The 22,467-nt window shown below is 42.8% G+C and overlaps 1 protein-coding gene across 1 annotated transcript in view; it reads right to left on the bottom strand.

Moving 5' to 3' along the window:
- The window catches only part of NUAK1 (NUAK family kinase 1), a 46,674-nt gene extending 24,709 nt beyond the window's left edge, over positions 1–21,965 (bottom strand). The window contains exon 1 of the mRNA XM_053978441.1: positions 21,663–21,965. Coding sequence (XP_053834416.1) covers positions 21,663–21,965 — 303 coding nt within the window. The remainder of the gene's footprint in view (positions 1–21,662) is intronic.
- Positions 21,966–22,467: the final 502 nt, after the last annotated feature.

Here is a 22,467-nt window from a genome sequence, read left to right as displayed (position 1 = left end):
CACTGCCTACTTCAGTAATTGCAAGTGGCATGACCAGTATTGTTTTCATTATATGATGTAGCATTGAGGATATTGAGGAAAGAAGAGAAAAACTTACAATATTATAAAATTGAAATGTACATAAACAGGAGCCTGTTTAAAGGATCAGGTTTCCTACAAAGCCTTCAACTCTGAAAAGCAACATTGTTCAAAAAAGCATTAAGCACATGCCCCATCCCCTTGAATTCCCAAAGACTGCTGCACGTGCTTAAAATTAAGCTCTTGCTCAAGTGCTCCCCTACTTTGGGACAGCAGAACAAAAAGAAGTCAAGGGACAAAATTATTTGCATGTTAAAACCAAAACAATTATTTTTTCCTCTTGACCTAAACATTTGGAATAGAGATTTTAAAAGTATCAACATAGCTATAGTCTTATTTACATGGCACATATTTCTAGAAAAGGTAATACAACAGATCTTAATTGAATGAGTGACCAACATAGCCTCCAAGTAATTCTAGAGATGGAAAAGGCAACCAACTCTAAAGATGACATTGGATTTTTCCCCTTCCCATGTTTGCACTGGGACTGACTGCAAATGCAAATACACCCTGCATACAGAAGGATGTGGGTGGCTCTTGGAGCAGTATGTGCATTCCTACAAGAAATAAATATAGACATGGGTAAAAACACACTTTTTATTAAAAGACAGCCTTGTACTTGGCTCTGAGGAAGAATTTAAGAAGGGTTTCATTGTCAAATATACAACAGGGAGCAAATTCTTCCCCATTCATGGCTGGTAAAGTAATAACAGCAGCCCAGAGGACATGCCAATCTCCTGATAACTTGACTGTGAGCTTCAGAGACAGGACTTTTGCACATCTACCCATAATTACTGTAACTGGCCTCTGTGGAATAATTGTATATAAGAAAACATATTTTTACATACAAAAATGCAAACATGATTGAAAAGTCTGGAAGCACTTTGTAAATATATGTTTGGATCAATATTCTAATGCAAACAGATGTGTTGCCTGGGAACTTATTTTTTAACAGGACCAGAGAGTTTACACTCTCACAACCCATGCTGAAAATTAAGGCACCTTAATTTATAAAGGCTATTACTAAAAGTTTACCCAAATTTCAAAGATGGTACTTAAGCTCTCCTGAAAGCATCACTTCCCAGTTGCAGCGGTAGAATTCAACAGCCCAGCCAAAGTACTTGGGATTTTGTCAGTGACATCCAGGCTGCAACGTCTCATCCCAGTATAAGGAAAGAATACATGCTGAACACATCTCTTGGGTTTTAACATTCAAGACTTTCTCTTCCCTCACTCAGTTCCTTCACATCACAGTGACCAGCACTTGGAAACAAGGAACGGCAATTGGCAGGTGTGAAACATCTTTACTCCAGTGGTGTCAGTGGAGCCAGGGCAGCTCTAAGCATCCACCTGGCCACGGTCAGTCCATTCCCTGCAATCCTGACACACAGCAAGAGCGCTGCGTTGGAGGCAGTGCCTCTTGTACGTTACCAGTGCAAGCACTCGCACGTAAGAAAGGTTTACTCACATGCACTAACAAAGTAGTATCACTGTCTATTTGCACAGCACATAAGCTGTAACCATTTATTAGTTAAACCTTGATAAGCAAGTGGTGAAACAGCACAATTTATCCACTTTCAGAAGATGAGAAAATCAAAACAGAAAGGCAACATGACTCCTAAAGGAAACAAGGACAGTATCATCTCAGAAATTGCTGCCTGCCTCTTCCTCCCAAACTGTGCAACACACCACAGAAGTGCCTTATTCAATAAATCATCTGGTTATTAAAGGATGATTTCTGATACCTTTCCCCATGTTCAATTGCTCTTTTTCTCCTCAAAAAGGGTGTCAGGAAAGTGAAAGGGTCAAAGGCATCTCAAAAAATACTTTTCACCACATGTCATCTGCCTGGTGGCCTGCACAATCCCCAAGTGGATAGGTTCCACACTTCAAAGGCTACCAGCCATGCACAGCCTTGCTGGTAACCTGCTCCTAAAGGCCAAACAGTGAGTGATCACTATCAGCAGACGGTCACTGTCAGAGGTGGCATCCCAGAGCAGGATTAATGGAGCAGGACAGCCTTCATTCCAGCTCTTCCCTTCTAAGAAACAGATTTCTGCCAGTCAAGTCTTTCAGCTACACCAGTCTGCTCAGACTATGTCAGCAAGAATAGTTGGGCTCAAGTCTACTGATATGAAAAAAATAACACAAACAAGAGAGCAGCCCAGTTGGGTTTTATTCAGTATTTCATGGAAACATCACAAATCACAATCACATTCCGGGTATTTATTACATGTTTCATTGTTTTCATATCTTTGCGCAAAATAAGACCCCTAGCTGTATGTTATGGTATTGACCATAAAACAAGCCTCCCTTCCAGGTATTCTAAAATATCAATAATATAACTTCTTTCATGAAATTCATTTCTTTCAGAAATATCTTCCAGAAAATACATTTTCAAAGAGTGCTTATGCTTTTAATACCAGACAGAGCTGGCTCAATTTTTCTAAACCCCATTTACCGGACTGCTGCATGATGGACCTGAATAACTTCAGCATAATAGGAAATAATGTCCATTGAGAAATACCTTATGAAAGAACTTGTTTGTTCATTCTTAAGGCTCCTTTCTTTCTTTCTTTCTTTCTAGCCTGCTTTCTTGCTTTCTCTGAAAGCAGCGGCTTCACTGTGAGCAACATCAAAATTTATTAAGGGTCACAGCCTATGAATCAAGAGTACAGAAAAAGCAACACTCTTTTTTACATCAGCTATATTAACTACTCCAAATATTCCAGCTCAATATCTGCAGGGAAAGTGCTGTTAGTCCCTTTGGTACTCTCAAAACACTGTACTTATACCTCTACCACACTTTTCAATATATTTTACTGGGTTTAAGACTTAGATAATTTAATTATAGTATTTTTAGTAACATTACTGGTGGAGGAATTTGTATTTTTCCTAGCTTCTTGTCTTAATGAGAATTTCAGATAATTCCAAGACCTTGCACTCAGAGAGAATAACATATCAAATTCCTAATAATGAAATCTAAAGCCTCTCACCCCAACAAAACAGGTTCAGGTTCACCCAAAGCCCCTATAGACACAGTATTCAATCTGGCAAAACACTTCAGCACATGCCTAACTTCACACATGTGAGCTCACACATGCGGGACAGCTCACACATGCAAAGTTCAATACATGCATGAGCACCAAGGTCACAGCTCAAAATTAGGCCATGTGAAATTTCCCTCTGGCAATCATTACTGGCTGTGTGCACCAAAACCATCCCCAGTATCTTCTGCAACTCTGATGGCTGCATGGTCCCACATATGGGTCAGGGGGAGAGAAAGATCATCAGAGATGGAATGAAAGCACCTCCACCTGCACTGCCAGTTCTGGTACCAGTCTCTGCTCAGAAGGAGGTAAAGAGAATACCCTCTCTAAAATCTATGGCACAGGCAGGGGGTGTGAATCTCTAATGCTGCCAGGCGCTTCCAAACTGTTCTGCACAAGCACAGCCCCAGCTTCACTGCTGCTCTGCCTTCCAGAAGCAGATAGGAAAGAGGGAGGAGAGCTTTTGGCTTCCCATCCCTCCATGAGTCAGCTTGCAGATTGTGCTGGGCAGGAAGTGTAGAGAAATAAATTGCTTTCTTCAAGGCTGCAATAAATTACTGGTTTCCATTTGCTGGAAAGAGGATTTATACTCACTCCCTGAACTGGTGTGGAGAGATTATAAAGTATTTTCCAACACACTTCATGCTTCTTTGCTTTTGTTTCATACAAATAACTGGAATTGAACTATAAATACTTCAAAAGTATGATGGTTGTAAAGGTTTCTGTACATTCAGTCGTAGCTGTGAGAGAAATGTCTCTCTTCCTTTTCAAGCTTCTTGGCTGCTTAGCAGAGCAAACAGGTAGAATTTATTTTTACAGAGTCTGATCAAGACCACTGTGTACAAAAAGGTATCTCCAGGTCTAAACATCTGGCAAAGGGCATGGCAGTAGGTGCCCATTTCCATATCAAATCTCCATGTCTGCTGAGTCACTGCTAGTATCATCGTTTACAGCTGAGCAAAAAGAGGCTGTATTTTTATCAAAGAGAAAATCTGTTTCACTTGATTTCAGGAGGTTGGTTCATGTGTTTGTTTTAGTCTAATGAACCTAAGTTTGCCTCATTTCCAGCTGAGTTGCGTGAATATAAATAAAGGTAGAACTAGCCACAGCGCAGTCAGATTTTTAAGTCAGTGAGTGCTGTAGCTGAGCCTGACTACTTAAATGCCACAAACCATTGACCCTTCCCCAGCAATTTCTGCATGCAGTACATTCAGACCCATTGAAAACAATCTTCCACTCTCTATTATCTACCAAGGCTATTTTTAGGACCATAGTGAGATATGAACTGTGTTTTTCCACCGAGGGAGGCTGTGACTTTTAAGCTGGTTCCAGCACTTGTACATACCACCCATGCTCGAACAAATTCCAATGAGCTCTTGCAATACTATTGTGGAGAGTCAAAAAACCAGCATCAGGATAGAGTGCAAGGTTCCCTGAGAAAGGGAAACCAGTTTGTTGCCACTGAGCAATATATCAGAAAATATGCTTAATGAAAATGATTAAAAAACATTTTCTTTGGGTGAAGAGGGAGGGGAAGGTTAAATACACATAAAACTCTCCTTTCTGAAAGCTGTGAACTGAATCCATCCCCACCCAGCAATGGGAAGTGGGTGAGCCCAGCCAGTTTCACAGCTCTGCTTCCTTTCTTTGAGACTCGAAGGTGGGAAGTGCAATGTGCCAAGTGCCAATGGGGTGTGGAGGTAAAGAATAGGTTGATCAACCAGGGGAGGAAGAGAAAGGGAGAGCAGAGGATGTTTGGGGGTGGGGAGAGAAAAGGTACATTGTTCTCTCTCCAGCTTCACAGAGTCAAGTAAGAAAGAATAAAGTCTGGCACCACATAATGTTTTTTCCAGGGGAGTCTCTGCCTATGGCTTTTGGCCCAGACGTCACCAGCTCAAGAGGAAAAGAAACAAAGCTACAAAATTATGTGGTCCCTGAGGTGGCTGCAATCAAATGATAAGGAGAGGGATGCTGATAATGTAGTTGCATTGAAATGGCACTTCCAGAGGTTGCGCAAAGGAGAAAAAGGAAACGTAGGGGGCAGGCTGAATAACTGTCTAATTGGCCTGTGGACCTTCCAGGTGGGAAGACGGATCCATGGACAGATATTCCTATGGGGAAATGAAGCATCCAAAGGGTTCTGAAAAGGTGTGCTCATGAGGACTTCTTTTTGCAAGCCTCCTACCACATGATTTATACCTTTGCTGTGTCCATTTGCTGAAAAAAAGTTATCTTGAGATTCCAGCCGTGAGCCAGATGCAGCACTAAAGAGCATCGTGCAGGACATGTAATTCTAAGAACAAGCTTCTGCACAGTCATGGAAAACATTTCACGCAGTCACTGAAAAGTTGACAAAAGGCCACTGTGAGTATAAGCAAAATTAGTGCCTGGCGTTTTGCAATCTGCTAAGACATCTCTGAGAGCTCTCCCTTTCAGGGAAAGAGTAAGGTTGACACAATGCCATTGTTTCAGAGATTGTTAGTTTTCACATCCTAAAAGCCAGATCATCTCCATGGTGATACTGCCTGGGAGACAAGCATTCAACAAAATCCTTATTAATTATTTATCAGCAGCCCAACTGTATTGTTTGATATGCTGGCAAACTATGCAGTAATCAGGAGAGTTGCTCAAAGCAGTAACCGGTGCCATCTGCACCCAAGTGAGCCTTTGCTGATTTAAATCTCAGCTTCTGCTCATTACTTTGTTCCATCACGTGTTGTTCATGTCATGGATGTTACCAAGGACAAAGCACTGTTATTGCTGTTGCCAGCCAGCAGCTGCACACATAAAGGGCAAGGATGCACGTGCCTCGATGCACCTCTCAGGTCCATGTGCTTGTATGACATAAAGGTATTTTTTACAGCTGCCTCACTCTGCATGGTAACAGCAGATATCAAACATCAGCATCTCCCTGTTTCATTCCCCTCTTCACAACGTACCAGGCAGATTATATTTCTAAAAAACAAAGCTGATGTCACTACTTGTAGAGAAACTCACTCTTGTGCCAAGGCACTAGAAGTCCCAAGTCAGTGTGATAAATGTTAAATCAAAATTCGGTTTGTATAAGCTGAGGCACAATGTGCCACTGTCTCTGGGAGAATGAAGGTATGATTACCTTAATTTTCCTTTTCTGGTTCTGCTGGATATAGTTGTTGCTATCATATCATAAATGATGATTCTCAAGTGGAGAAGAGGAATTAACTATTCACAAACACTCAGCAAGGGGATCATATAGTCCCTCTAGCTCCCCCTTTATTCACAGAGAAAGATATTTGTAGAATCAAGTTTTTATGAGCAGTAGAAGGTACCAGATGAACACATTTATACTGTACATATATAAAGTGGGTGCCAGGAGGAACATACAACACCCTTCCTTCACTTCTTTCCTCACCCCCGCATACGGTGCTTGTTATCAGGATTTGTGAGCACATTTCCTGAGTAACTACTGCTTTACTGGGAAATTTGCATCCTTCCATTGTCTGGTACCCACTACCCTCAGCTATGTATAAAAAGCCTGGCATATTTACACTGTGCATTCTCTGACAAATTTTCCTGGCAGACCTTTCTTCATTTAATGCTGAGAATCCTTGCCTCAAGTCATATATGTCAGAAATATACTGAAAAACTTCTCCCTTCCCAAAAGCTTTTTACACCACATTACTCAAGTATTAAGTCATAGCACTGTTCAGTTCTAGAAGAAACATCCTACAAATAACCACCATCCCTAGCAATAATGATGTGTTTCACTTAGTGATGCCTCAAGTTGCCCCTTCTCACCCCTCCCCACTGTCCCAATAGCATGCAAGCACAAATCTGCATCCTCTTCAATCCTCCCTAACCACAGTACAACAAATTTGCTGTGGCAGGAGCAGAGGTTGCAGAAGATTTGTTGAAAAGAAGAGGTCTTACATGACCAGGTTATTAAAGATGTTTGCAGCTGTGGTTCTGTCAGGACTGGAGCCCAAGGCTGGTCTGGCATCCTGGGAGAGTGCCTATCATGTGCAGACTTCATCCTCTTGGAGAAAAGAGTGCTTATATTTACTCTAATACATTTCTAAATGTAACCCCATATCCTCCATATCATGCACAGATTGATGGAAGATCATCTCCTTTCCAATGTCTAATAACTCACAAATATCCCATCCAACTACTTTCAAATTTTCAAGAAAAGTTCATGCTTTGGCACATAAGAAATTAGATCTGGAAAGAAACTGGGGTAAGGGATTTCCCCAGGGCAATGGAGGTTCATAACTGTAATAAAAAAAGAAAAAAATATGCTTTACAGCCTCAACTATGGATCATTCTCCTTAATAGATGTTAACCAGCCCTGAATGCCACATTCACTCAAAAGATGAAAACTGCATTTACAGTTAACTTCTAGTGAAGTTGCCAAGCAGATGTTTATTTTTGGCTTCCACATTTACCGAAGCCAAATGCTCAGTGTAGAGTTGGGATTTCACAAAATCTAATTGCTTTTCTTCCAGGTTACAGTTTTGTTGGAACAAAAAAGGGGGAAAAAAGGAGGCAGGGGGGAAAAAGGCAGAAAAAAAAAGCTGACTTCATTTTTAAGTAGGAAAAAAACTGGTAGCATCCGTTTCTATCATGTCTGTTTATATCATAGTTTAAATGAGGTTAGAATTGTGCAATCATTATTGATCGACTTCCAAACACAGCATAGCTCCATCCAGCACATGAGCAAAAGAGGAAAAGTCCCTGAAAGAGAATCCTGTGTCAGTCTTTTAACTTCTGTGAGTCTGTGTGCAGACTGTTTAGCACTAATTAAATTACTGGCAAGTCAGGATAAAGAGGAGTGAAAGAATTCACAAGCCCCAAGTTCACTGTTCTCAATGTTACATGGGTATTACAGATCCACTCTCTAAAAACTGGAAGATAGATTTCACAGTAATTTTGGGGCTTGATCTCACAGCTACCACAGCTGCTGATGTAATGCAAAATGCTAACCTGAGGCAGCAGAGAGGGACTTTAATTCAATGTTGTTTTTTCATTGTGAATAAGCAGTGAACCACACTGAAGTAATCCTCCAAAGTAGGAGCGCACACTGTTCAAGGCATCAATTTGGGGATGAAACACAAAACCAAGATCTTGGCTATGTCATTTTAAAAAAGCCTTTATGTCTTTCTTAAGAAGACAGGTATAAAGCCCTGGTGCCTGGATCTAGTTCCAGTTTGAAAATTACACAGTCTCCTGTAATTCCTCCAATAATTTAAATTGGAAATGGGGTTATTCACACCCTCTAAGCAACTGCTGCAAACTGTTACAATGTGTTGCTAAATAATGGTAACCTTAGCAGTTAGCAGAGTCTCTGAAGTGATTTTACAGGTTTAGGTGAAAGGCACTACATCAGTGCAAGGCTGTAATTCACATTAAACAAGGAAGAAGGTTAGACATTGTTTGAACTCTTAGAACCAGTTTTTTCCCAAGAAGCCACCTCGCAGCACATTTTCATTCATTGGTACGTTCTGCTTGAGAAAGTTGTGGATAAATAAATGTAACTTGGATTATTCTCTCTTTTTCACTGAAGCTTCTGTGACTTCAGAGAAACCTCAGAATCATTGAGAGCTTTGCACATCTTTACAATGCCTCTTCCACCAGAAATGTGAAGTCAGCTGGTATTGTGTGGATCTTTTGATTTTGCTCTCCAGTTCTACAGTCCTTCAGAGAAAAAAGGGAAGTGCTGTTTCACCACAAGAATTACAACAGTACAAGGAAAAAACTTGGGAAGAATATTTTTTAAAAGAAATGTCTGCACTTTCAAGCACCACAACACTCATTAAAACCCAACACCATAATGTTTGACCACCTGAAATTCCTAATTAACAGAATGGAATTTTTAAGTGTGAAGAGATTTTTAAAGCTGAATTTATAGACTTTAGTCTTTTTGATTTACATTGATGAGCAAGGATGCATTGTGCAAAAACGGTGGGCCACAGAAATTATATGATGGAGGGTGCACAGATATGTTTAAACAGCACAGTTGGAATGGTTAATGACGTGGAACTATCAGAAGCACCTGTATCTAGTATACTTTCTTAAACTGATCTAAGGTGGATCAAAATATAAACACCACTTCCTAGTGGAAATCTAGCAAACCATAAATCCATATCCTATCTGGAAAAATATTCTTAGAAAACAAAAAGATTGGCAATCATGTATCAAAGCTTCACCCAGATTATTTTGCTCCAGGGCTTACAGATCACTTTGCAATATTAAACTCATTTTTGTTAACACAGTGCTTCAGTATTACACTGTTCTGCCTGGACATTGCCTATTTAATGGTCCCTTCTGGGAAGGGACTGTCTTAGAATTTATGACGGAATGTGGTGGAATTACTACAGCAGGAGGAAAGGAGTTTGCTAAGATTTCTTCCCCATCCGTCTCTGATTTCTGAGAAATATTTACACCCCTGAAGGTAGAGGAACCCCCTGTTGTGCCCTTCTATTTATTGAAAGTAAATTACCAGGGCCACCCTAATGGCTCAGGAGAGAGACTAACACAGGAACAGGAACACTCTTGCTCCCTAAAGCTAGTTGGGCTTGGAATGGATGTGAGAGGGTGAGGAATGAATTACACTTTCCTACAATTAAGTGGCTGGTGATCGAGCAATTCTGCAGCCTTAAATGCATAATTCCAGCTTTCCCCGCTAGAAGAGGAGTTCACAACTGCAGGTAGTTGTTCTAAGTAGTTATGAGGAGACTTAACTTTGGAAGGGAAAAAGCACAAAGCAATTATTTTTCAGGATGGAAAGCTTTTGCCTAAGAACTTCCCCAGACCCTGCGAGCTCCAGGACTGTTGCCCCCTTCTTCAACATGCACAAACACCTTTTTTGGCACGGGTTTTAGCTGGAGTCAGTTGAACAACCGAGAGTTAGAACTCGTATTTCTGGGATCCCCTTGCCAGAAGCTAAGCTGCTAGGTAGTGTAACAACAGCAGCCCAGGCCTCCCACTTCACCCTGCCAGTGACCTTCGCACAGACTTGGACATACCCCCTTCCTCAGAGTGAGGAGCAATTCCCTTTCATGCTGCTCGGTCCAGAAACTCATCTCAGCAAATACCACAAATCATGTCAGACTGAGCAGGACTATTAAAGCAGTGCTGCATAATGTGAATTGCTGTCCACAAGGGACCGGACCAAGAGACTGCCTAACCCACTTTGTTTAACTTTTTAGTTAAACAATCCTGAAAGGGGAAGCTGCGTTGCTACTTTGGAAATTACAACTTTAATCTCATTTGAACCACACATTCCTCAGTTAAACTGCAGAAATAATTTAAGAACTAACTCCCAAATAAGACATTTTTCTACATTTCCTACATTTCCTGGAAATACATTATTTCCGATGCTGTGAAATAAAAGCAGACTTACTAATTTACCCAGGTTAAAGTTCTGCCAGTAGCCCAAATAAACTCTAATGTCAAGCTAATTACATGCATTTCACCAGTTTTGCATATTCACATTGCTCAAAGCAACACCACACAATACCAGTGGAATACTGATCATTTCCAACTCAACCCCACAAACCATTTGCACATATTGCATTCATTGCTCACTCGTGCTGCACTGCCCACGGCAGGAATCCATAGTGCTTCCCTGAACACAGAGCAAGCTTCATTTCCCCTCCTTGGGCATGCTTGAATACAGCTCTGAGGTGCCAGCATTTACTGGGTCATTTAAACAGCATCTAGAGTTTTGCTGGGCAGATAAGAAGAATTGGGTGTGAAATAAAAGGAAGATACAGCTGTTTGTGCCAAACATTCAGTTTATGGCAATACTTCATAGGAATTATTCTCCATAACAACTGAACTGTCATATCCTACAACTACATCCCAGGCAACCTCCCAGATGAACTCACTACGGCTGCTGTCTGATGTGCTCTACATACAAATGTCCAGAACTAACCAGATGTTCTCTGTGTAAAACATTTGGTTTGAAACATGCAGTTCTTCTTTCCAAAAATCCATTACATTTGTTTAATGGACTCGCACAGTTCAACTAAAATTTCCTGGAGCAGACATTTGACTGCAACTCTACTCTACAAGCCCCATCTGCAAAAAGAAAAAAAGAGAAAGAAAGAAAAGGCAAATGAGAATGCTTTACATGATTTATGCTGTCTTTATGATCAGCCAGTTCATAAAATACAAGCTCTGCTCTACAGACAATAACACAAATCACTTTCAAGTGTATTATTTAGTCCTTGCCTGTGTTAAACAAATATTTCAATTGAAACAAAGGGCCAAACTCTACTCTTCAGCTTACAAGTGTTAACGCAACTGAGAGCAGCATTTTACCCACGTACATCATAGGGGATGCAATTTTTTTGTTTTATGCTCAGAGTGAGTGAGTAATGACATCCAATAATGATAACCAGTTACATTCACAGTTGCAGGGTTTTCCTTTCATCCAAGAAAGGCTTGAAAGAGGCTGAAGTACAGTATGAAATCCTTCTCCCTGATGAATTCCTTGTGAGCAATGCATAACCCAAAATGAGGCCTATCACATATACATAATAAAATGCCAGACAGAGAGAAGGAATACTTTGTTTTACTGAAACACTGGTAGAAAACTCTCAAACTGTATACAGAAAAAAACCCTGCAGTTGAAAAGGATGGCTAGTCTCTGGCCTAGATGCAAATGCAATGCACAGTCCAGCCTAAAGGCCCTCATTCTTCCCAGGCTGTGCTGACACAACGGCAACTGAGTTGTATCAGGTGGTGCTCAACAGTGATGAGCTGTCTCCAAGGCACAAGAGATGGCAGGCTTTTGAAAAATTGGCACCATCACTTCGAAGTGTGACTAAAGCCATGGAAGAGGACATTCATTTTAAGAGCAATTTTTTCTGAGATGGTTATACCCACACAAGGAATGGCTCAACACAGTGCTGGAGCTGTGGCCGACCTCAGCTCTCTCCCCGTGGCTCCACCACAGACTTTCTAGATGAGCCTCAAGGAAACCACTCACCCTTCTGGAAGCCCAAAGCATGGCTGTAACAACTGGCTCCTACAGGAATTATGGCTTAAACCCACAGATCACCATTTAATTGGTTCACCTCATTTTAGTGCCCTGAAGAGAAAAACATGACAAAAGAGTAGCATGAAGGATGCTATTGCTCATGTATAGTCCTGATTAGAAAGGTATCTTCCCAAGAGGGCAATGCGAACATCTCTCAGTTACATCCCTACACAAGTCAGCTAAGCCTGCATTGCCTCCAGCAGGTATTTACAGGAATTTTCCAGGTTCCAGACCACATGGCATTAGAGCACATACCAGATGGGAAGGTTGCACTCTCCCCTCTTGCCCTCCCAAAGGCTATTTTATTTCTTACACCAAAACAGCCTGCAGCTCTGCCCTGCGGAATCCACCACACCAGCTGTCCCCAGGCATCTCCAGGTGCCTTCGCTCCTCCTTCCTGAGCTGCACTCTGCTGGGGAAGCCATAATGTTTGATTTGTGCAGAGTGGCAAAAATATGCAAATAAGTGACAGCTCTGAACATATGCCTTGGAAGCTATTTCTTTAACAAATGCTTTGCTGTCTTCCCGTGTCAGACTTGTGTGCAAAGGACTTAACCTTTTTTTGTCAACAACAAAGCACCGTTTAACAAAAAGAAACATTTGCTTAGTTACCACACAGCTCAAAAAAGTATTTCTACCCAACCCTTACTGCTATCTTTTGTGATTAAAAAATATTTACATTCATTTTTAAAATAACACTTGTACCTCAAATAAAAGGAGATATCTTTCACCATCAGGCATTTAATAGAGATTAGAAATACCATCAGAGATCAAATGCCTTATTGTGTACAGGAAACATGATAGGAAGGCTTTGAGATCTCCATCAACAGCAGGACCTCAATTTTTCTCATCTACCAAGGAATAGCTAAATTTCGTCCCTAAACTTAGTATCTTTTCACAGGAACAATAAATCATTCTTTTTTTAAGCCTAATGTCCCTTAATTAGTGTCTTTATTCTGAGGCAGTGCTGCTCAAGGCCAAACATGCTGACTCAGCTCCACAGCCCAGCCAGACATTAGGATAATTGCACGTCCCTCAAGCCGCCAGACCTCAGAACAAAGACACTGCTCCAGCCTTAAGTCATCCCACATGCGGCTGCTGCACCAGAGTCACTGAGGGGTTCTGGGATCACCAACGTTCCCCAGAAAGGCAAGGCAACAGGGGAAGCACTGCCTGCCAAACACCGATGCTCCGTCGCAGAGGCAGTCAGCCCCACACAAGGCGCAGCAGACCTTCCCATTCACCAGGCTGGCGTCCAGGGACTCAGCAGCAAGGGCTCTCAGGCACCAAGATGATGGTGTGGTGAGGTGAAGTGGGAAATGCTGACAGTGAGAAGGCTGAGGAGGAATCCAGAAATTAACACTTACATTAGGAGCATGCTAAGCTCAGCAGTCTCAGCTGCAGTTTTCTTAATACTTATTAAAAACAAGACCTATATTTATTTTGTGATGTTTGCATTCACTTACAACTGGTTGGGATGGTTTCACACATGCCAGCCACGCCAACCCCTTGTCCCATAGCTGCTCTGTGACTGGGCTTTTTTCAAGTGAATGGAACAACTCATTAAAGTATTTTATTATCTCCTACATTGGTAAGGATAGAGCCTGGAAAAGTCCATACTTGAGTAAGACCCAGGACTTCCATCACAGCATGGACCAATGGCAGCTTTAAGGACTGATGGTTCATAAACCATCAGAGCTAAGCAAGTCCCATCCATCTTTGGAGAGCTGAGGGATACAATGAGCTTATACCATGCAATAGTTTAACAGACTGAATTGAGGATTGGCCCATGGTCTGTAGTTGAAAATATAGAAATTATGGAGCTCAAATAAGAGTACAAGAACCATGGAAGTGATGGTTACAACCTTTCCCCCTCCATGCTTTGCAGCACACAGCAAAGGTTACAGGAGGGCCTCCACATCTACTGAACATCTGGCATTTTTGGTGTGTGTCCAGGATGTTTGAGGGGAATGGCCAGACAGAGTACACACACAGAGTACCTCACCCAGCCTCCAAGTGTTCAAAGGTCTAGGATCCTCTAATTTATACAACGTACTATGCTGCCTGTGAAGACATGGTGATAAAATATATTCTGTTTAAAAGCAGATACTTCTCAAATCATAACTTGCAGATGCTCGAAGTCTTTCATGTGGGTAAGACAAATGAGAGCCACAGAAACTGATTTTGTAGCCAGGGAGTACAGGAAGCAACAGCAGGAGAACACTATTGAAAGCCTGGATGCACTTATGGCTTTAATGAATTGGTCATCAAATATAACAACACACATATGCAGTTTTTACCTTGCTTTGTAGTTCACTCCCCGCCCTCCCCAGCTATTCCCCATATATCTATCAAAGTGGAAATTATTTTCAGTTTAGTTTATTAAATGGACACACATGGTACTCACATCTGCTGGAAGGTATTTGAGGGAAACACTGACAAATATCATTTACATATTTAGTTGGAAACCTTTTCATCTGAGACATTTCCTCTGACGTATCAAATATCCTAAGTACATTGACCCATCAGTGCTAATGACAAGAGATTTTTCTATAAAGTATCTGGTGCACACCTGGGCAATTTAGGGGCAAATCCTGACTTGAGGAGGCAAGAAGGACGTGCTCTTGTAGGTCAGAGATTCCCATGTGAACGTGCCCATCACTGATGGCGTGCAAACCATCAATGCAGAACATCCAAGATCGGCACTGGCTGCAGCCTCCAGCCTAACCCAGGTCAGGAGATGCTGAGGCTCTGGCCAGCACACTGAGGAGCCACCACTGGCTTTTGCTATCCATGCTGTGAGCTCCTATCCCACCCCAAGCCTGGAGGCATACCTGCACCTCTGGCTTCAGAGAATCATTCAGAGCTGTGGCAGAAAACATCGTTTGGTCCCGCTTTTTAGAGGAAAACTTACAAGACAACAGTAAGGAGAACAGTGTCCTGCTGAGAGGAGCACGGTTGCACAGCAAGAGGAGGTTCTTTGACATCAACATCCCAGTTCATGTAGATAGGGAGTACGTTAGTGTGGTACAGGAGGGAGAGACTAGAACCAGGCAGGTGCTTGTGTCAAACCAAAGGTCATCAACCAGTCTCTGAATGCCTGGTACACAGCTTTTGGAAACGTGTCCTATAGACTCTACATCTGGATAACCATGGCTGTACACACGTTCACCTGCTGGTGTTCAGGGCTGATACATCCAGAGCTGGTTTTCAACCCACACGTGTCATTCTTCCTTGGCACTGTTGTGGCCACTGTGCACCTCCTCCCAATTCCTCACTCCAGCAGAGACTCTAGTTACTTATTTACCAGACAAAACACAGACTAACTACAATTACAGTTCTGTAAAGAATAAACAATTGTTCACAAGAACTGCACATTCCACACAGTTTTATTCAACATGTATGACCCTGAACTACAATATATACAATAACTGTCTCCACATGGCAAATCCACACTGTGGTTCCTAAAAAAATAATAATATTTTTTAGAACACATGCCACTAAAAAATGCAGTACATTTTAGCAATATCTAATGAAAGACTTTGTACAAGCAATTTCAATTCTCCTGTGTTCTCTAGCACATAGTGCTATGAAACCATTTGTAAAAACACTTAGGCATTTTATAGTGCTTTTAGCTGAAAGCTGCATTAAAAACATTGGCTCAAATTCTGTTGTGAAATTTCACATGTAGAGGGAATCACACTATGTATGCATCAAGCCAAAATGAGCCCTGTTCATTAGTTTAACTTTCTCATATTAACCTTTCCAGAAAGGAATACACTGAGACACAGGAAGTTAATTATCTGCCTAAAATTGCTCAATCTAATGCAGGAGAAAAAAAAAATAAGGCAAGTCTCTTGGAAGTTTTTAATTTCTTCACCTGTAAGGAAGTGCAACATCATTGAAAGGATATCACTTGATCTTCACTCAAAGCTCAAAGAACATGCTGTTCTTTAATTTGGTAAAAGACTTGACAAACTAATATATTCAGATGACCCCTTACTGGCTAGTCATTAATTCAGACTTTCATACCACTGACCCATACTTCCCTGAACAAATCTGCTTCTCCAACAGAAATAATCAGTGCAGAAAACTAGTAATCTGTTCTAGTGCCTTTCTCCTGATGACCTTCATGCTATAATCAGTGTTTTTCTGTCTGCACCCCTTAATGTTAAGGTGGTCTTTGGCATTTCAATTATCCAAGTGTTTCTATGAAGACTGCAGCAATTTGATACAAGCAGGTAGTAACTCCTATGGTAATAAAGCCCAAAATATTCACTGTGAATTACATTAGAATAATTCCGTGTGTTTCTTTCTATTTGCTGCTTTTTTTTTTAAACACAATCTCAGAACACATCCACTAGCTAAGGGTGGAACAAATAACAAATTACCAGCAAAACTATTTTCAAACCCATATACTCTTTCCAACTTCTATTCATTCCAGATCTAGAATTTCCATGCATGCAGAGGATGATCCGAGTTTCACTAACACGCCTTCAGCACCATGAAAACACTGTCCAGATTTAGTCACATTACGAGTCCCTAAAGGAACTCAGTTTAAACATCTTAAAGAAATAAATAAATACATACATACACACATACATACATGCATAAGATTTAGGCGATATGTTTTGCAAAAATCCCTTTTGCCCTGAAGAACCTCTGGCCCCATGTGAGTGTAGCATGGCAGGAGAGGTGCCCACAGCAGCCACCACAGGCTGCACAGATCCTGCTGGCAGCTGCCAGCTTGGGAGCAGGGAGCAGAGCCGCACGCCCTGCGCGGGTCACCGCTCTGGCACACACAACAAAGCGGGAGGCAGCGGAGTACAAAAGGGCCAGGAATGGAGACCGATGCAGGATGTCACACAGGGACAAAAGCCTCGGGTAAAGAGAGAGGCCAGGAGGCAGGACAGGCTGAGCTCTGCAAGAGGAGGGTGTCATCCACAGGACCCTGATGTTAAATAGTCTACATGTCTGGACGAATCAGGTACTTGGTTGTGCACTCAAAACTAGTTGAAACTTTCGCTGATTTTGGCTTGAATTGGCAAGTTTTTCATTTCTCATGTATAAAATGGGGTAGTAATACAACCTACTGTTACTATAATTGAAGTGTATTATCAGAGCTGTGGAAGCCACATTCATGAATCGGGAACCTGCTAAGCAAAGTACTGTACAGACACTTCACATCACAGGAGCATTGTGTAGATACTTATTCCTACGTCTGCCACAAAGGAAGATGTCTTAGTAAGAGCAGCAAAGAATTTCAAAAGAAATAAACAGATTCTGTGTCAGATTTGGACATTATCCTGCAGAAGATGCACACCGTGCAATCAAGATAAAAATAAATATGAAGCAGTGACCTAAGTGCTAACTGAAGAAATTCTCAGGGGAAAAAATGGAAATATATTATTAAAGATAAAAAAAAATTACATGCTTGAGAGGGATACTGACATTTTCTGTGATATTGACAGCACAGGTGAGAGAACAAATGTTTTACCTGGCTTTCATTGCTCTCAGTGAATCACAAGTACACTATTATCCTGTTAAAAGGAACCCTTAAAAACCACACTCCAAACAAGTGGTTGCATGGTCAACAGGGTCTTAATTACTGACATGACAGAGCTATCATTGTTGATATTCATGTTTTGGTTTTGTCATGATATGGAGAAATACAATCAGCAAAGCAAAAGTCCTCCTTTCATGTAATCTGTTGCTGTTCCAGGTTTCAAAGACCCTGTGTAACCCTTCAAACTCATCAAGAAGCAGACCTGTTTCAAAGCAAAGATTTGCACTGCAGTTGTAAATAACAAAATTGGTTGCTTTAAAGTTTGAGGGTTTTTCACAAGATTTTGATCCAGAAACCAATTTCATTTGGCAACATCCTTCCACCTGCACTTATTATGCAAAAGAGATAAATAACACATGGCAGCCACCACACATAACATGCCTGTCCAAATATGCACCACGTGCCTGTTCTTCATGTTGGGCTGCTGCTTGTCATCAATTCCCAAAATAATTAACTTCCTGGAGGAACGGCTGGAGGAGAATAGTGCTTCCTCCACCTGCTGGTGAGGAGGAAGAAAAGATGTCGTGGCTCAGGCAGAAAGAGGGAGATGAAGGAGGAGGGTTGGTAGGCTCCTGCAGCTACTCCCCATTGCCTCCCAAGTGCAGCCTAGGGAGAGAAAGGGAGACAAACTTCCTGGCTTTTGCAAACAGCAAACAGAAAACGCCTATCTGTAATCTAAATCTGCATTCTAATGAGTATTTACTCCAGTGGAATAATTTACTCAAAGAAGAATCCAGCAGCATTTACCATCTTCGTGCACCACACACAGAATCAGCCAGAGGTGGTCAATACACACCTTAAATAAGGCTGAAATAAGCATAACTGTGGATTTCTTGGCTAACAAACATTGACTACATAACACGAACAGAAGTTCCATTCTTTGGTTTAACATGTGCAAGATGACAACTGGAAAAAACACCCACAGAAACATCAACATGAGTGTTACTTCACAAGCTAGAGATATCATCTCCTCCTCCTTCCACTTGCTAACAGGTGCCTTAATTTAAAATGTTGTAAGTTAGAACTGTGTATACTGAGACAGCACTAATGAAGAAACCTTGCTGGCAAAATTAGGCACCTCATACATCATATACTGGGCAATATTTTAACTGCTCCATGCAGCATGCAATACTGTCTGTAGTCACTGTGGTAACTAATGCACAAATTCATCTAAGTTGTTTCCAATAACAAACCAAATGTATCATACAATCTACCCCAGAGCTTTATGGCAGGAAACTTTATGATCACGTTCCACTGTGTTATAAGGAAAGACAATAAAGTTAAAAGTTAAGAGGAATAACAATTTGAATAAACCCGTAACCTGCTAACACGTGCCAAATACTACTTTCATTAAAGTCAACAGAAATCCTGCTATTGATTTCCAATGGCATAGGATTAAAGCACATCTGTACTTTGCGTTGAACTGTCTTCTCACCTTGGTTTTACTTTATTTACCCAAACCTGCCAGTTTACTTAATTTCTAAACTCTGTTTATACAGATGACAACAAATGCAAAGTTTGTGCTTCACATTAAAAGCCTGGCTAATCATGCAAACCTCTTTATTAAATTCCCTGCAGCTAAAGAAATTCTTGACAGACAAGAGAAGTGGAAAGGCTAAACAGGAGAATTGCTTGAACAACACTGATGAATGGGAACACAAGGTCCAGCTTTGCAATCTGTTACCATACAGCTTCAAATACCTGCCTACCACTGAGTAAAGAAAGTGATGATCAGCTAAACCAGTAACAGAATAGGAAGCAAACAGCCTGGGCAAGAGCACCCTTAGGACTCTTGCTGCCGGTTGCAATAGGATTGGCATTGGATATAGTGCAACTAGCAGTGCCACCCACATCCCCTGCTCCGTGCATCCCCTGCTGGACACGGCAGCATCTGGTCCAACCTGCTCATGGATAATGCAAACACTGCCACTAATAAGAACTGAGAAGAGGAAAGGGAAGAGAAAGAGGGGTGGAAAAAACAAAGAAAAGCTGCCCCTCTCAGTCATCTCCTATCAGTTCTCTTATCTCACCCATGGAAAGGAATCAGTGTTCACTGTAACAGCCAGACAAGGGAACTGTCAGGAAACAAGAAGCGTTTTCCATTCACTGAGATCTGGCTGGATTCCTGACAACTAGCTTTTATTCTGCAAGCAGACAAACTGTGGATATTTTACATACACTCACAGATGTTACAGTTCAAATAGACACGTTACACCAGAGCTGGCCTGCAGACTAGTTAATAATTAGGAAGTGCCACACGCCAAGGCTTGCATTACTCCAGTAAAAAAACTCACACCCTGGTAAGGACTTGTTCAGCTTCTACATACCAGCTGATACAGCAAATGTTACATTTTTATTGCATTTAAGATTGCATAGGTATTCTGATTTTCACTCTCTCCATTTCAAGATGGCATTAGCCATATGAATTCAGTTCAGACCATAACATCAAAGTATCCTGTAACTGTGCAGCTGAAGAGCTTGACAGTTAGCAAAATACGGGAAGACCTAGCGTGTTAAGTTAGATTAGACACACATCTATCTACTCTACATCCTTTCCTCTGTGAGAGCTCTTTCCAAAGCCAAATCTCATGGTACATTACTGCCACCCTTTTTTTGTTAATTTCTCAACTCCTTGAAAAGAGATGTTTTCTTATTTGCTTATTTACTACATTTTATAATGCAACTCAAAACTAATCTACTTTAAAAATAATAGTTAGCATATAATATAGCCCTGAAGCTTTTGTTAGCCTGAAGTTGTAAAACAGCCAAGACAGCAAACTTTAAAAATCATGGACTTAGAGTGAGCATGTGCAGAGATGTCCATCTCTGGTTTCTCTTTAGCTAGCCTCCAAATGAGCTAATAAACTGAAAGTATATATGATATGACTCTACAACTTGGCTGGAACTCTCATTTTCACTGTCGACACAAAGATATTCAGTTGCAAAGTAAGTGTTCCTTATTAAAGTCATAGCATCTGAAATTTCATTTTCTGTTTTACAGATCCTTCTGCCTCTGGGTGCGTGTTGAGCTCCCCAGCAACCAAAAGGGAAAGGTAAATGTAACGTCACCGGGGAAATGCCTTGCTTTTAGATGGAAGTCTAGTGAAAACTCACATAGTGCACTTCAGCACAAAGACCTCTGTAGAAAACACCCTATTTCTTTAACACAACAATGCCTGCCTCTCAATCGTCTGCCCTCTGTGGATTGTTACGTATTTCTGGGAAGGAAAAATGACAATAATTCTGACTAACGTGTACATTGCTTCAAGTGCATTTCTGTGCCCAGCTGGAACACTGCACCAGTGAGGAAATGCTGAAGCTGAGTTATTGCTGGACAATCCCCGGGCTGCTTGAAGTCTCAAGCCAGCCGGCACAGCTGAGTGGTGAAATGGATCATAAAAACCAATGGGGTGGGCTGCAGTCCCTGCAATTTTTTTAGGTGTCAGCAAAGTTCAGCTCACAAAAGTATGAGCAAATCACAGCATTTTTAACCAGAGAAGCAAACGTTTTCCCTTCTGACAGTACTTTGTGAGCAGTGCTGGTTAGCCAGGGGATGTGACAGGTTTCTCCAAAACGTGAATTTCCACTGGGGAAAAAACTAGTCACAGTGGATGCGCAAGTAAAGAAAACAGAAAATAACAGTAAGTCACCCTAATTTTCCAATAATAACACATCCCTTCAAAATGTACCAATGTGCTACTACAGTACGTCCACCACTCCTCCCAGATGAAAGTCTCTCTGCAGGGTTGGCACTCTGAACAAAGCCGAGGACCACAGGCACGGGTGGGATGCTGAGCGGGTCTCCGCCTCGGCACCACCCGCCAGCCCCGCACAGGAGGGGGCTGTTCCGAAATCGGCGTTGGAATGTGATCTTATATATACCTGTATACATAAAAGTATATATAAGAGAAAGAGGCAGAGAGAAGCCGCTCTGTTGCCTTACCACTCTGCCAGAGAACCTCTCGATGGCCCGCTTGACTTTGCCATAGGTGCCTTTGCCCAAGGTCTCCTGCAGCTCGTAGCGATGCTTCAGGTTGTGCTTGTGGTGATGCCGTTTCACCCCCTGCTGCTTCCTCGCCGCCGTTATCTCCGGGGACGGAGCCACCCGGACCGGCTCCTCCATGGCCGCCGCCGCCGCTGCCGCCTCGCCGCCGCCGCCGGGCGGGCCGGGGCCGCAGGAGGAGCAGCGGGGCTGCGCGGGGCTGGGGCTGCTGCTGCCGCGGGCGGCCGCCTCGGCGCCCTCCATGCCCGGCGGCGGCGGGCACGGTGTGAGCGCCCCACCGGCCTCGCCGCCTCTGCCTCGGCCCCGCGCCCGCGCCGGCACCACGGGGCGCGGCGGGCGGGGCGGGCCGAGGGGCGGTGGCGGCGCCCCCGCTCTCCGCCCCTTCCCCGCCGCCCGCCCCGGCGGCGGCACCAGCGTGGGGCCGCCCCTCCGCCCGGCCCGCCCCGCCCGAGAGCCGCGGGTGGGGCGGCGGCTGTCGGGACCGCTGCGATGGGCGATCCTTTGTGCGCCGGGGGGACCGGGGCTCCGCGGCGGCTCTCCCGGGCCGCGCCTCAGCGGGGCCGAGCCCAGTGCCACCGCGGCCCCGGGCTGAGCCCCTGCGCCCCGCGGGGCCGGGGCCGGGGCCGGTGCTCCGCCTCGCCTCAGCCCGGCCCCGCGGGTCTGGCGTGTGCACCTGCAGGGACGGCAGGCAGGGGCTCGAGAGAGCCTGCACCAAATATAGATCTGGAAAGTTTTTCCAGAAAAC

The sequence above is a fragment of the Vidua macroura genome, chromosome 5, assembly GCF_024509145.1.
Source record: "Vidua macroura isolate BioBank_ID:100142 chromosome 5, ASM2450914v1, whole genome shotgun sequence".
In the NCBI taxonomy this organism is placed as follows: domain Eukaryota; kingdom Metazoa; phylum Chordata; class Aves; order Passeriformes; family Viduidae; genus Vidua; species Vidua macroura.
Note: the sequence above shows the minus strand (reverse complement) of the source record. Positions and strands in the feature narration are given on the sequence as shown.